A 16,502-nucleotide genomic window follows, 5' to 3' on the forward strand; every position below is an offset into this window, starting at 1 on the left:
GGAAAGAGCTTATTTTTATTAAATAATATTAGTCCCTGGATAGAAAGACCCAAAATCCTTGTGTTATTAATTGATGGATCCAAAGACCAAACCTTTGTAATGGTAGCCCCATTAAAAAAAATAGATGATCATTCGTACATGCAAAACTAAACAAATAATGTGGAAAATACTTTTAGTAAAACATTGGCTTCGCCCGGACTCGAACCGGAGACCTTCAGTGTGTTAGACTGACGTGATAACCAACTACACCACGAAACCAGGTTGGGAGTTTACCACGGACAAGGTTTTTCACTTGAGAAGTAAGAATCATGGAAATAAAGTTTTTCACTTTTCTTTTCACGTATAACTAATAATAACAATAATTATAAAAATGGCCGCTAGAGTTAAAAAGTATTTTTGAATAAATAAATCCTGAATCGAGAATTACAACAGATCATGAATCTAGCCTCACATTGGTAGCACATGACTAAACCAAATTGTTTTTATAACCGAATTTTGGTCATTTGGTCACGACCTTACTTGAACATAATATGTTTTATAAGCTCTTTCTACTGTGTCCTTGATTTATGAAGAGAGAGGAACCAAAATCTGAATTTTGATCGGTTGATCAGAGTGTGATTAATGGTTATGTGACAGTAGATTTCAATATAAAAAATTACAATCCACCAACAATTTTCTCAATGATATTATTACCAGATCACTGCTGAAGGGGCATTGATAGCAATTGCCTTCAGGATATTCTGGTAAGCGATTGTTCATTTGATTTGACTCTGAACAACAAAATTAGATTTGGTGTCTTGGAGAATTATTTAATTGGGCCATAATATCCTACCAAAACAGTGTTAACTATAATTCCCTAATATTTTTCATTGAATCTCCACTATAGTCTATAAAATTGTGAATGTGGAGTAACAAATGTATGTGAAACTAATAAAATTTTAAAATGATCTATGAAATAAAAAAAATAATCTATTATATAACTTTTTCTTTCAGTCAATATAGTTTTTAAAATTATCTTAAAGCGATTAATGTCTAAAAAAAATCAATTTGATGTATCGTTTTAAATTTATTACCTTTAAGGATAAAGTTATTTGCCGCTTCATATTGTGTTTCATTTGTTATTAGTCCATATGGTTTTGGAATTCTAAATTTCTTCTAACTTGTGTTTGTACCATAAAAACAAAAAGAAGAAAAGAGTTTGTTCACAGCCCATCCTATCCACTGTTAATGGCTTGTTTTCAAAATAAAGCTTTTAGTACGTTATTAGTCAAAATAAGGATATTTCCATTCTTCTTCAATTTAAAATGCATCAGTATAATTTTAAGTCAAATGCGTAATTAACACCAAAGCCATCACGAGTTCTATTAAAATATGGAACACGCTTCAACCATCAATTTATCAAAGGACCATATGCTATATCAACTTGAGAAATCCGAATCTTTTAATTAACAAGTTACAATATATCAAAAATATATTTAAGAAGTTCGGTTAAAATGTTGTTTATGACAAGAATTGAAGTATTTAGAAAACTGCAATGTAAAATGCAAAATATTATTAACTCTCTAACGTTACAGGCTTGCACTCTGCATGAGAGCACAGCAAAATGCCCCATCTCTTACATTAAAAATATCCACTCAATCAGATTAAAAACACTGTAAAAAATAATACAAGAAAATAAATTGAAAACAATGCTCCAGCTTAGTACTACAACCAAATTTTATGCAGAAAAATGCTGCTAAGTCAAAGAGAGATGATAAGGTCCCATCAGATCATATAGATAGCAAAAGAAGTTTCCATTTGATTATCAGATTCTTCTTGATAATAATTATGAAAGAACAACACCAATCTTCTTGGCAAAGTCATCACCATCTTCATCTTCCATATATTCTTGATTTTCGCCCTCATCAACTTGTTCATAGTCATATTCCTCATCACCTTGCTCGTATTCATAGTCTCCTTCCTCTCTTTGATCATTACCTTCATATTCCTGATCTTCGGCAGCTTCGTCGTATATCATTCCATCCTCGGACGATTGACCATGAGTTACATCAGTATTGTCCTGAATCTTGGATTCTTCTTCCTTGGTCTCCAACACTGCTTCGTTTTCAGTAATTCCTTCATTCTTATTATAGACTGATTTGCTACTCTGGGAGGAAGCTGCACCAGCTCCAACTCCTTTTTTCTCCTTCAGAATTTCGCTGAGAGGTTTTGGACCTTCAAATGGTACATCATCATCAGATTGTTGGGGATCCCTGAAGCTTTTTCTCTTTCCAAATGACTGTTGCTCCCTATTCTCAGTGTTCCTCCCAAACTTAAGTTCAGCAAGGCTTTTTGGCCCAGAAAACCCGCTTCTGTCTCCGATTGATCGACCCCTGAAGCTTCTCCTCTCATCATCCGGTAACCTTCCTCTTAATCTATCCTGGATCCTTCCCTCGTGAGGGGCTTGCAGCCTTCCAGATGACAACCTTCCCCTAATTCTTCCTCTGTCTAAGTCCCTCTCTAGGTTACCATCACCGCCATTTGGTGGAAGTGTAATTCTGCCTCTGAAACGGTTATTGACGGATCTCTCATTCGAGGGTAAGTGGACTGAATCCTTCCGAGGGAAGCGATGACTTCGCTCCTCACCATGTCTCTCAAGGGCATAATCATTAGTGACAACAGATTTCAGACCATTGCCCTTCCTGCGCTTGGATAAACGGTGTCTGAGATCTGACACCTCAACACTGTCAGGACTGTCCGATCTGTGATGAGTCCTTCTTTCTGCATGAGCTGATGCCTTTCTAGGTTCCCAGCCATATGGCTCTTGCACGTGATCATATGACTCATAACCTTGGGACACACGAAATCTTTCTCGATCAATATCAGCAGCTGAACTATAATCAGCGGAATGGCCAATATCAAATTCATTCAAAGAGTCTAGGCCTCTCTCATCTTGACCTCTTGGTTTACCAAATTCATCTTCCCCATGATAGTAATCAGAATTCCTAAGTTCGTCAGCTACAAGAACATCAAACCCAGGAGACGACTCTCTGAGAAACTCGTCGCTGTCCTTACCACTATGGAAACTGTGATCATCCGGTAAACGAGCTTGAAGCACACGATTAGCCCTGGCTACATTAGGCCCATTGGCCGGTGGTGGAGAGCTAGCTGTCTTAAATCTCAAAGCCTCATTACCAAATCCTGCAGTTGGTGGCGGCACATGCTTCTCCAATTTAAAAATATTTTTCTGTGGAGCAGTTTCAAATTTTTTGACAGGTTTAGCTTCAGCACCTCCAAAAGTTGCCACATTTCCTTGGAAAGTTTTCTTTTCCTGTGTATGTTTTTCAATGCCGCCAAAAGGTTTCTTAAAACTTGGATTCTCAGCTCCTTGGTTGATCATCGAGCCCTGACTAGCTATTTTATTGCCATTGTTAGAATTTGGTCCATGCGAGAAGGCACATCTGTCACCTTTTAAGCAAAACCCCTTTTGGAAGAAAATGCAAGGGACAGCTGGTTTACTAGAATTATAAGGTGCAGCATGTGTTGCAGATGTTGTTGCAAGCTGTGTCGAGGGTACAGAAGGTCCAGAAGCAGAGGCTGCCGGTGGTGTTCCTAACAATCCATCAAGAGGCTACATATGAAAACAAAATACCCGTTACCAATGCCATTTAAACGAATCAAATAGATAGAACCAAATGACATAAAATAGTTCATAAGTTGACACACACAAAAAGTGTGCTCATAAACAAACTCACCGGATGCCGGAATGAACACTTGGGATTCAAGCAGTTACCATTCAACCAATACCAGCAATCTCTCGGATTGACCCGAGCATACTCACTATGGCGGTACTCACATTCATTTCCCTATTTCAATAACCAAGAAAACAAATCAAAACGACGTCAGTAACGAAATCAAATGACGTATCAGCTTTCAATTAATGGATAACCTTAGATTCATGATAACAGATATTCGTTCATGTAATGTATAAAAATCATTAACAAATCATTGCCACATGATTTCCGCAAGCGCACAAAATAACATCAGCATTTATTATAATGCTTCAATAAAAAAACAGTTATTTCAAGTAGAATGTTGAAATATAGTTAACGAAAAATTTCATGATTACTCAAAAAGAACACGGCTTTGACACCACCTTTGAAATACCTTTCATTTCAATAAAAAATCATTCACTACACTAATTAATGTTTATATCAGATGCAACCAGAAACTACTAATATACTCTAAACTTAACGAAAGGCCATTCGCTACACTATACAGAAGTTTTCAAATGCTCAATTGATATCGGTTTATAATTTCGTAGCTGGATTCGTGCGATTGATCTGACCTAATTAAATTAAAAAAATTATGGTCCCAACAATCATATGGTTCGAGAATCCTCATTTCTGTCACCCACTATGTCATATACAAATGGAAAAGGTAAAAACACATACAAAAACAACTCTCAAAGAGATCCAATTTATATCACAATGATTAATTAGGTTTAAAAAAATATACCGAGCAACCCAATTCACAAAAACAACACAAAATTTCTCAGTCTAACAACAAAATTCTTCATGAATATCTACAAATTAACAATTTTGGGGAACCCCACACAAAATTTAATCTAAGAAAATTACCACCCTTTAAATCAAAATTAAATTTTTTTCCAAATCAAAATAAATAAATAAAGAAAACCAAAACTATTCCCCGAAACAGGCGAATCTGAAACCCTAAAAAACATAATTCACAAAGAAGAAAAAAGGTCTTTATTGGAAAAAGAAAAGGTTGAAAAATTGAACCTTTTTGCATGTCAAGGGAGATGCAAGAAAGTAGACACAATCGGTGTTTCTCTTCAAGGCTTCATCTTGAGGAGAAGGTGTAGGTTGCTGAGTCTGAATCTGAAGTTGCGGCTGTTGGGCAACCATGACGTTTGTACAAAGTCGAACCCAACCCAACCCAAAAGAGATCGGGTTAAGAAGAAGAAAGAGATCAAAACCAAACAACAAGCAGAAATGAAAGATGGATCCAAATCTCAATCTGAGAAGAGAAGAAGAAGTAGAGAGAGAGCCGCCACAGAAATTGGTAGAGAGAGAGAGAGAGAGTTTGTGAATGTGATAATGGGCTTTAAGGCAATGTAAAAGGGTAAGCCTGGTTTCTGTTTTTATTTATTTACATATAAATAATTAATTAGGATTAGGATTTTTGTGCAAAATTATATTTACATGTCTGTTGTGTTTTAATGATTTAGATTTCTAAAGATTTTTTTTTTTTGACATAATTCGATTTCCATATTTTTACAAAATTTCATTTTCTGGTCAAATAAAAATTATGATGTTAACAAAATTGTTATGCGACACTTGGCTTATTTCTGTTGACTCACTGTTATCATCATCTTCTCTGTCTAACGGTAATGAAACTAGGCTTGCCTCAAATTCAAGAGCTCCTTTGCATTCTAGTGAAAATTCAAAAAAACACAATTTTTGTATTGCAAAAAAGTATAGTAAAACAATTCCAATTGTTTAGTTTACTGATATTAAAAAATTAAATAAGATGAATTATGTTTTGTTTCACTAAAATATAATCCTTAATTTTTTATTAAGAGATGAATTTATGAATCAATGGAATAGGACGGTTGATTTTTTTATTAATAAAAGTTATTACGATAATTTAAAAAATTAATATAATAATATTTAAAAGATATGATTTTATTAAATATGAGTAAAAAATTATTTCCAATATATATATATATATATATATCAAATAGTATATATTGAAAGTTGTAGTACAATGTTTAAAATGTATAAATTATTTTATAGTAATTTTTTTTTAACTTTAATTGCAACAAAAGTTATAGTTATTAGTGTCTTGTATAGGCGTAGATATTCATACATAAAAAGAAATTGCAATTGACACTTAATAAAAGTTGTGTTGAATGTCTGGTATTTTTTAGATTAAGATAAGTTAAATAAAATTAAAATTAGTGTAATCAGATGTAAATAAATATAAATTAAAATATATTTTAATTTTTTAATAAATGTGACGATCATGTATTTATTAACTCGCACTTGTGACAAATGTTTTAAAATAGATCTTGTTGTATTTATTATAATTAAGATTTTTATGATCTTTTTGAAGAAATTAAGATTTATATGATGAATATTAACAACTTTTTTTTGTGCAGAATATTATTGTGATGATTTTGCAGTTATATAAAATAAAAATTAGTCATAAAAAATGCATTTTTAACAAATAATATCTTTTTTTCTATTCTTTTATTACTTGCATAAATTTTCTGTCTTTCTTTCATAAAGAAAAATATATTCAACTCTAACAGTGGCAAAACAATAAATAAATGACAAAAAGTTATCTCTTTTATTTAGTTTGGTTAGACATAAGTATGTTGAAAATAAATTATATGTTAACATGATGCGGGAACAGTTTGTTGGTGGATTGCCTATTTAAAAAAAACGATGTTGCTTGATTCACGTGGATAAAGAATTATCTTGAATGTGTCCTAGGTATATTATCAATATTTAAGCTTGTGAGTGCATATAACAGAAAACTTATTATTTTATGTTACATCAATTCTTATCTATTAAATTAAAAAGTGACTTATTTTTTATCTAGAAATGGGGTTAAAGCTAGAACAACAACAAAAATTTTTTTTTTTTTTTAAATTCAGTTTGACGTCTTAATTTATAATTTGGTTCTTTCCATTAAGTCAATATTAAATATTAAATGGTGTTGAATTTTAGTGATGTAATATATAAATAATATATATTTATTGAAAGTTTTATCCACTTTATTTTCTCTTTCTCGAATCAATTTAAGTTTTACTAAAATTTATTTTTTTTTAATTTTTTTTGTTTCTTATATGAAATAGATGAACAAATTCAATTAAACTTCTTTCATATACCTTGTGATTTTAAAGATTTGTTTCAATAAATGAGTTGTATAGTAATTGAAAGTTTTCTCCACTTGTTCTTCCACAAATTAATTAATAAGAGTTAGTTAAAAATCAACATTTCTAAAAAAAAAAATGTTATTTCTATGAAATAGGTGAATAAATTCAATTTGTCTTTTTTCTCGCAAACTTGTAAATTTAAAAAATCGTTTTTCAAAAAAAAAGTTTTGGAGTTCGTGAAATGGAATAAAATTCAGTATTTTTAATGGTGTTTATATTCCTGTTTTATGTGTGGATTTAAAAGAAAACACTGTTTTATTATGTGTTGATATAATATTGAGTTTGATGATGTACTTTAAAAAAGTTCAGCTTAATTTTTTAACTTAAGTTGAAAGTTTAGTCCAATCTCTTAATAATTGATGTATAAAGTTCAATTTGATTGCTAAATAGAGTGATGACACATCAAATCTTTATAAGTTACTCATATGACTTTGACTAACAAAATAGACAAACGAGACTAAGTTGCAATAACATACATAAATTAAGTGACTTGTTTAATTACTTTTAAAATTATGAGATCGGATTAAACTTTTAAAATAAATTTGAAGACCAAATACATATTTAAGTAAAAAAAATAACTAAATTCTAATTCGACGGACAATATGTTGCAATAAAAACTTTAAATGCATATTTTAATAACAATAAATTTTGTAAAATAAAAGATTAAATTTTATGACAACAGCTAGTTAAGGTGTTACAATTAAAAAAATAATAATAATATCCTTATGCGGCCTCATTGAGCCAATATTAATATCGTTGTGGATCCGGTTGATATCATTACTCTTCTTCCAAATATTTCTTTTGGAGTTAACAGTTCGTTGACCAACAAAAACGGAGTTAACAAGTGAAAAGTACAAAATGTTGAGACGTTATAGTACTACGTTTTTTGGAAGCTTTTTTGTCGTATGCAATTTAGATTTCTTAAACTTTTTTTTCAAAGGAGAATAAACTTGTTACTTTTTTTAGTTTTATTGAGTCCTTAATCATTCAAATTTGAATAATGTGCAATTTTGATTTCTTAAACTTTTATTTAACTATTCCTCTATTTTTCTTTTATAAATTGAACAAATCTAATATTATTATTAATTTTTTTCTAAATTCAAACAATATTAAAATATACTGTTGAGCCCTTAACTTTAACCGATTCTTTTGAATTTTAATTGACTATTTTTTAAAAAAATTATCGGCTTATATTTTAATTAATTATTAATTAAAATAAAACAAATAAAGAAAAGGTAAAACAAATTCACTTGTTCCAATTCTTGCGTGCGTGCGTGCCTTTCCTCTATCCATGTGTTGTTCCGAAATTAGGAATTAAGGTTCTGTTTCTTCCAAATCGTTCCATTTCCTTTTCCTCAAGATTTGTTCTCCACTTTCTCAAAGCGTTCTATTTCCCTTTCCTGTTGCGAACGCGACAACAGCTCCTGCATACGCGATCCTAATTGCTAATTTTGGTTTCTCTATTTCAATTTTATGTTTATTTAATTAATAATCAAAGCTAACAATTTTTCAGAAAATATTAAAAAGCGAGTTGATAATATTTAAAAAAAAGTTGAAAATTAAAAAAAAAATTGAGCTTACAATTTTTTTTAGAAAATGAGCTAGAAATTTATATTTTAAAAAAAAATACGAGCTAACAATTTTATATTCCACTTAATCAACAAAAAAATTCATGTGAGGTCCATGTCAGGGTTGACTGAGTTAAAATTGGGGCATTGATAATTTACAAAAATGGTTAAGGTTAAGGACTAAAACTATAGTTCTTAAAAAAGTCTAAAATTGGCAAAAGCATATTTAAAATATATTTTAACCTAAAAACAAATGAATTCTCATTTTCTATCCACATGAAGATGTATACAATATATTTAAAATATGAAATAATTGAATAAATTTTAGAAGTTAGAAATTTAATAAAAACTTAATTTTGAAAAAAAAAAATAACTTGATAAATGTACAAGATTTGATATGAAATAAAATTATGACTTAAAATTTGAGATTAATTTTCATACGCAGCCGATGTAAAGAGTTTTACACCGGCAACAAATCCCAATCACTCACTCATGTGTGATTTCAGAAAAAATTATAATTAAAGTCAAACATATCCAATGATCTAATAATTATAATTAATTGAAAGTGTAAAAAATATTTACACAATTCATATATTAAATCCTTCAAAATCTTACTAAGTTTGAGTGAAATTTCATGTTTTAATTATACTAAATACTAATACTAGACTTCTTTTTATGGTTTTGTAGGAATAAATATCAAACAATAAAATTGGAAAATAAAAACTGGACAAAATAACAACTCTTTCAAGTGACAATTTCTTATGCAGAAAATGTATCATTTTAGACCATGGGGAAAATACATGCAGCAAAAAACAAAACATTAAGAAGGAACAAGTATGTCACTCTTTAAGAGCAACATGTGAAGCAAGAAAATGAAAAATATGAAGGGACATGACCAGTTCTTCGGATATATTCAGCTTGCTCCTCAGTTTTAGCAGCTTGATGATTTCTATTGGCTTCAGCTGCTGCTCGCTTTTCCTCAGCCTTGTGCCTTGCAGCTGCTAATTTGTTCATCAGCTTATCATGTGACTTACTCCTTATTCTTTCAACCTCTACCTGCAACCAAAGTATTACTTTCATGAGTATTTTTGGTCCTAACCCTCTTGTTTCCACGAGAAGAGGTCCTAATAATCCAAAATTCGGTGAGAGATAAGTAAAGTCTGTCTAATGATTGTTCCGGCCAGAATTGGGACTCATTAACCACTTAAACTTAGTCAATTGGTTTATTTTCACGAGTTTAATAAATATATATCTTCAGTGCAAGCAAATGTTCTATCGTATTTTATCAGCTTACCATGTAATAATATTATTTCTGAACACAAAACATCTACCATGATAAAATATGATTGGACGTGTAAAATAAGTTTATATTCTCGGTATGATTATTAAATTCTATTTTGATTACATGGTTATTGTTTTTGCTGAAAAGTTGACAAATCTAATACAGAACGCTATTGCATAGTTAATTTTCAATACCAATGCATCTTGGTTTTCTATAAAAGGTATCGGTCAAGTAACTAAGTCCTATAAAAATTTAAGCATCATATTCTTTCAGTTTAGAAACATTAACTCGACAAGGTTTGAACTCATAATCATTTGATCGGACATTTCAAGCCAAGGAAAACCATTGATTTGATGTCTAACACAATTACCATTGTAAGATATGGATTAGAATATATTAGGCGTACTTTTTGTTTCCATCGTTAGTCTCATCCATCCATTCTTCGATCTCAAGATTAGAGGTTATCATCCAAAGGTTGTCCCAAAAATCTAAACTAAACCGTCACATTAGAAACAACAAAATTCATATTTTAACAGACAATGCGCACACCTCAAATTTTCTCATCTTGGCTTCCGTTTTTGCTTTCTGATGATTTTCCCATGCCTGAATTTTCATCTCCTGGCGCCTAAATCTGCATAATTAATACCATATCCCAATTAGAAGAATGACAACCATAAGATTAAAGGAGTTTGGTAAGCATAACAATCTTCTAGAGGTGTATTATTTACTCACTCACAACTCAAGAACAATAATTTTTTTAGTTGAATTGCTATAGAATCTATAGATCAAAGAATTTAGTGCACTTCATGCAGTTTATAGCATTAAAACTTTTTTATTTGGCCATATAAGTCATAGGATAGAAACCAAAAAATTCATTTATAGTGATAAAAATAACATTCATATTAGAGTAAATTTACCTGGCCATATATTTGGCCTTCTCAGCCTCCTCCCATGCTGTTGCACGCGCTTCAATGACACTCTTAGCTGGTTGTTCACCTGTTTTTGTTTTCAGCGAAGTGGATGCATCTTTGTCCTCTTCTTCTTTGCTAGCCCAGGCAGCAATGTTCATTTTGCCTAGTTGCGTACCGAGGACCATTATTTCTCGCCTGGTTTTCATTTGTATCTCCTTTTCAGACAATTCATTCTTGTTAAGATTCAGATTATCGTTACGTGGATCAATTAAAGTTGATGAAGGGGCGGCTCTGGTTGGCGTAGAAGGCCGGGAAGAACTAGGGCTGCGCATTGGTGTTGTCGCCCCAACTGGTGTACCCGTTCTTGATGGCTCTTGGCTTGCAATAGGTGTCATTTCAGTTCCCATATCTCTCATCGATACAGATCGAGCCGTTGAAGGGGGAGGAACAAATGTTGTTGCACTCTGGGTAGCAATAGATGAATTGTGCTGGCTGAGACTAACCGCTGATATCAAATAGCCAGAAGAAAACAGCAGAACAAAGAAGGATTAGTGAGAGTCAGTCACATGTACTATACTAAATTAAACTAGTTAAACTATTTAACCGCTTCAAATGCAATTATGTCCATAGTATAAGCAACTTCTGATCATAGGATATCATTTAAGGTCAAAGAGTTTGCAAAGCATAACAGACTATTGTAGGAGAACATTTTCATATTCATGTCTATCAAGTCTTAAACTATTTATTATATGACTTAAGACCCTTCAAATCAATTCAAATGAATTTGCTGTAATGCCTTAGCATGGAAGTCTTTTAAAACATGGTTTCTTAAAATTTTCATAAATAACAAGAATTGAGCAAAATTATAAACAGATCAACATAATTGTCACTAACCATTGGTGAATGAATGTACATGGAAAGTCGAAGTCAAGAAGCCAAAGGTCAAAGACGCACTAACAGAGTCCTTATTTAACCTCCAAATATAAAATATATTCCCAAAATATAGCTAAGAAGCCAACAAGTTTGCATGTTTCACAATATCATCATGGGCTAAAAAAGTAGTCAAAATCCAGCCAGCTGACCTCAAGTTTTGGAAGAGAATCATATCAAAACTCATATCCCGAATTTGTCAGCATAGAAAAGGTAAAAGAAGCCAATTTTACTGCATTACCGCTTAGGTCACTGCAGAGCTTATTAAGAGAATATAGTCAAAATATAAGCACTTCATCAGTGACATTGGACAGCTGAAGTTATATGATTCTAATTATTACACTAGAAGTTTATTAGGAGGGGTATTGAAGACTCGTTGGGTTTATGTGAGCAAAGGGGGAATTTTCAAGCGATAGGAAAGTGTAAGGACTTGAGGGTGCTATGAACAGAACCAGCAAGATTAGGACTTGAGGTTTGATTGTGTTAAGGGGAAAATCGAGGAAGGAATAATAAAGGAGACCGGCATGAAGGTCTAACGCTTCCTATTAAGAGGAATCAGAGGAAAGTAAGAAGAAACCATAGCTTGAGAGCTTGGAAATCAAGAGTAAAACTCATAGGAGTGTAATGAAGGATAAAAATGGATTATTGATAAAGATCAACAACCTAACTAATTCTGAACTAACTAATCCTATAGTATTAATTGGCATCCTGTAACACTTCCTGCCAAAAACAATCTAACAGCGGTTGTTGATAAATTTAATAAAACTATAACAGAAGATAAAAGACTGGAAACACCTTGGCATCTCAGTATCTCACTTATAGTTCGCAGACATTATGCTGGATCCATTCATACCAACTTTTAGCACTGAAAAAGTAGGTATTCCTATCATTACTTTTGTTAAATTCTTAGCTACCTTTTTATTTTACAATTACACTCAATCATGTTTTACAGATGACTTTTAACAAAAATTGAATAGCAGTAAAACCCATTCTTTCAGAAGTATTGAAGGGCAACAAAATGTTCCTAATATAACAGGACTCGCACATTGAAAATTATAAAATGACCACATCAATTGTCAAAGAATTAGCAGGAAAACACAATTTTATATTTTTTGAAATTTGAATAGATAAAAAGTATGTTCAAGTGATAACTAAGTATTCTAAACCAAAATTTAAAGTTTACCATAAGCGTCTGCAATTGCATAACTGTCAGCATCCCAGTCCACAAACTTCTGTCCTCCGCCTTCCATCTTAGTTTGGTTTGCATCAATTTGCTTGGTATCCGGTTCATCTAAACCAATTTCTCTTTGATCTGGAACTTCAACGACAACCTTCATTGAAGGTTGCCGGCCAAACTTACGCGGTCCACCTTGCCCCTGGATCTGTGCAGTCTTTGGCCTGTTTGATGTCGGACTTGCTATCCACTTCTGCGCATCGTCCCATTTAGATGGCGCTGGTTTTGAGAATGGCCCCACAGGTACTCTTGGTGGGGCACGCTCGGCCTTTTGAAATTCAAACATTGATGGGGACATGATCATATTATCATATCCGCTATCGTAATCTAAAGAAGGGTCTTCTAGGATTCTATTCCTTGAAGTTGCTACTACTGCATTGGTCTTTGGCATTCGCTCATCACTATCTTCCTCTATGCTAAAGGTTCGAGCTGTAGAAGTTAAATATTCAGGAAGGACACTCACAACATCTACATCTTTACAATGATCAGAACTACCACCTGTAACAGATATGCCAAACGGAAGTGAGTTTCCCGAAATCAAATAGGAAACACCAATAAGTCTATTACGGTAAGTTGCTAACAAACACATACATATATGACACTGCTCTCAATATCATAGTATAAACAAATCAAAATACATCTGAATTTGAAACACTTCAAACAAAAGAAAGAAAGTCACAACACGAGACTCAACCAACAGTTAACATTTTTTATATGCCAAGTATATGTTATTTATGTTTATCCATTTTCGCATACAACTTAAATTATAGGAAAAAATACACCTTTAGTTCTTTAAGTTTATTTTTTACCGATTCGGTCTTTTAAGTTATATTCGTTTGCACCATTAGCTTTTAAGATATATTAAATTACTCACGCAATCCTTTAAATTTGAAAAAATTCTCAAATTACTGTCACAAAATGTTAAGATCTAATTGAACATCGCATCACGTTGACTGGCCAAACTACTTTGAATGTGAAAAAAGTTTAAAACATTAATTATGTGGATAGATCTTTATTACTTTGTTTTAAGGCTACACGTATCTTTAAATTGTTGTAGAGAAAATCAATAAATATAGACAATTTATAAGATTTGATGAATGTTTTCTAAAGGATCAGTATGAGAGACATATTTTTGCAGCAGTTGATAGAGTTTCAAATGATCAGAAGCTTTCAATTAAACTAATTGTTGTTGAAATGGAGATAAAGGACTAACGATGCAAACAGAATGTAACTTAAAGGACTAAATCAGAATAAAATAAACTTAAAGGACCCAGGCGGATATTGAGTTAAACTTAAAGGACTATAGGTGCATTTTTGCCCAGATTATATTATGCTACTAAATTTACTACGCCGAAAATACTAAGGAAGTGAAATGAATTAGTGTTGTCAAATAGCAACTGTGACGATGATATAGTGTAGTGAAATTTGAACAAATTCTTATTTATCAATATGTTACTTAGTACAAAGTAATGTCAAATAACAGTTAATGCGCGCATGATAACAAACAATGCAACAATGGTCATTGAGAAATCAACACACAGTGATAAAACTTACATTTAGAGAATCTCAAAAAATCTAAGATTCACTATTTCTATTTCTGGTCAGCATTAAATTTTTAATACAAAAACACATGAAAGAACGTACCAGATTCATCAATATCTGGATTCTGAGATCTCATGGTGAAATTAGAATCAAGTTCTTCCTCTTGTTTCCTCTTCTTCTCAACACCCAATAACATGCTCCTCAATTTTCCTGGTGAAAATCCCCCACCACCCTGCAAACCCAAGTTCCCATTAAAACCAAAAGAAAAGAAAAGAACCCACAAAACAAACAGATCAGAAAGAAGTGTAACACTTTGCAGCAAACTCAAGAAAAGTAACCAGCTTTAAAATTAGTTCTAAATATCACAGAACGGTGATAAGAGTGAAATGTTCAAAAACTACAAATCAAACTAAAAGGGGGGTGTGGAAGCAAATGAGAAAGATAGAATGAAAACCTGTGGCTTTTGAATCCTTTCATAATCCATATTTGATAAATGGGTTGGTCTTGATGAAGCAAAAATGCAATCTTTACATAATGCTCTTGATTTGTGAGAAAGCAAGTGGCTCTATCTATGTATGGAGTTGAAGATTGAAGTTGCAATTGTGACAGTGTTTTCTTGTTATGTTTCAAACTTCAATGAGAGAGAGAGAGAGATGCAGCAGCAGAAGCAGCAGCAGAAGCAGCAGCAATGGAGTAGTCTGTCATCAGTTGTGGTCCACTTCGTTCTTCCACACTCCTATGAATCATGGACTAATTGCAATCCCTTTTGTTATTATGTTCACTAATTATTATTATTATTATTATTATTTGTCTTGTTTCTGATGCAAAACTCTTGACATTTGTAGCATCATTATCAGAGGAGTTTAGCTTCGATAACCCTAATCATGTTGCCACGTGCTTGCTTCACGCAGTAATAACACTTGATCAAAGTTAACTTTAGTACTATGATTGTCAAAAAAATAATTTTATTGTATAAAATTAATTAAATAATATCTTATCAAGACGATAAATAAAATGTCACATTCAAATAATAAATAAACACGACAAAAATATTAAAAATATATAAAAGTTATTTATTTAAATAAATAAAATTACATGACAAGAATGATTCTGTAGAAAAAATAAAATTGTCTTACACCACACTCTTAAATTGATGAAGAAGAGACGAGGTAATAGAAACAAGAATACTAGTGGACTGGCCTAACGGTTTATAGACTATGCATTGACTGAATTTTATCTTCAAATCATAAAAATTAGCAATAAAATGGTCAAATTAGCTATAACTAACATTGATAGTACCGCTAAAAAACATTAAACGTTAGTATAAATTAATAAAAAAAGTGAAATGATCTTTCCAACTAAGTTAGTTGTCTTGTGATGTTTAAAAAGTGTGGTTTATTATCTTTTATATTTTTAGATAAAGATAAAATGAGTTATAATAATCTTAAAAGTTATGTTAACACGCGTATGTAGAGCATTTGTTAAATAATTAAAAATTATAATTTTGAATATAAATTTTTTAGCACATTTTTAATAGTTTTTTTTTATATTTTAAATATTAAAACATGTTCTTATGACACTTGTTAGCATTTCTCTATGTTAATATAAAGTTTCACATTGCTAACTGTCATTTGTGGAATATTTTTTCTTATGATATTTTTTATGTTTTCAATAGAAAAATGATAGTGGACATAGACTTTTTTTTTTTAATTTTTGTAGATGTCTATGTATTTTTTCTTCCTGCATAGTTTTATACGTTTGGCTTTTCTTATAAAGTTTTTGACAAGACAAAATCATTTATGATTGTTTTCTTCAGTTTTTGGTATAATTCATCAAACATCTTGTATTTTTATTTTTTAATAATATTTTAGAATATTGTAGATGATATGTGATTATTGGGGTACTAATGTGCAAACAATAGGTGATTGTTGGTGTGTCAATATAGTTTGGATCTCAAACTAATCACGTGATGTTTTCCACTTTATTTTGCTTAAAAAAAAGTTATTTATAATTACTATAAAAGTTGTCTAAACATGATTAAAAGATAAGATAAATATTTTGAAACTTTCTTATTTTAGATTTGAAAGAG

General features: G+C 31.4%; 2 protein-coding genes and 1 non-coding gene across 3 annotated transcripts; all 3 read right to left on the reverse strand.

Moving 5' to 3' along the window:
- Window positions 1-184: 184 nt before the first annotated feature.
- Window positions 185-258, reverse strand: TRNAV-AAC (transfer RNA valine (anticodon AAC)). Its single transcript has one exon. It is a non-coding gene; the product is annotated as a tRNA-Val (tRNA).
- Window positions 259-1,520: 1,262 nt separating this feature from the next.
- Window positions 1,521-5,117, reverse strand: LOC101497638 (zinc finger CCCH domain-containing protein 17). The gene is made up of 3 exons (XM_004504565.3): window positions 4,782-5,117; window positions 3,735-3,845; window positions 1,521-3,610 (listed from the first exon to the last, which is right to left on the reverse strand). The coding sequence occupies exons 1-3, from the start codon at window positions 4,905-4,907 to the stop codon at window positions 1,826-1,828; spliced, it is 2,022 nt and encodes a 673-aa protein (XP_004504622.1). The 5' UTR covers window positions 4,908-5,117; the 3' UTR covers window positions 1,521-1,825.
- Window positions 5,118-9,238: 4,121 nt separating this feature from the next.
- LOC101497973 (uncharacterized) lies at window positions 9,239-15,214 on the reverse strand. The gene is made up of 6 exons (XM_004504566.4): window positions 14,868-15,214; window positions 14,516-14,645; window positions 12,821-13,369; window positions 10,714-11,212; window positions 10,346-10,427; window positions 9,239-9,570 (listed from the first exon to the last, which is right to left on the reverse strand). Exons 1-6 carry the CDS (start codon window positions 14,895-14,897, stop codon window positions 9,361-9,363), a joined length of 1,500 nt encoding a protein of 499 aa, XP_004504623.1. The 5' UTR covers window positions 14,898-15,214; the 3' UTR covers window positions 9,239-9,360.
- Between the last annotated feature and the right edge of the window lie 1,288 nt (window positions 15,215-16,502).

Source organism: Cicer arietinum, chromosome 6 (assembly GCF_000331145.2).
Source record: "Cicer arietinum cultivar CDC Frontier isolate Library 1 chromosome 6, Cicar.CDCFrontier_v2.0, whole genome shotgun sequence".
Lineage (NCBI taxonomy): Eukaryota > Viridiplantae > Streptophyta > Magnoliopsida > Fabales > Fabaceae > Cicer > Cicer arietinum.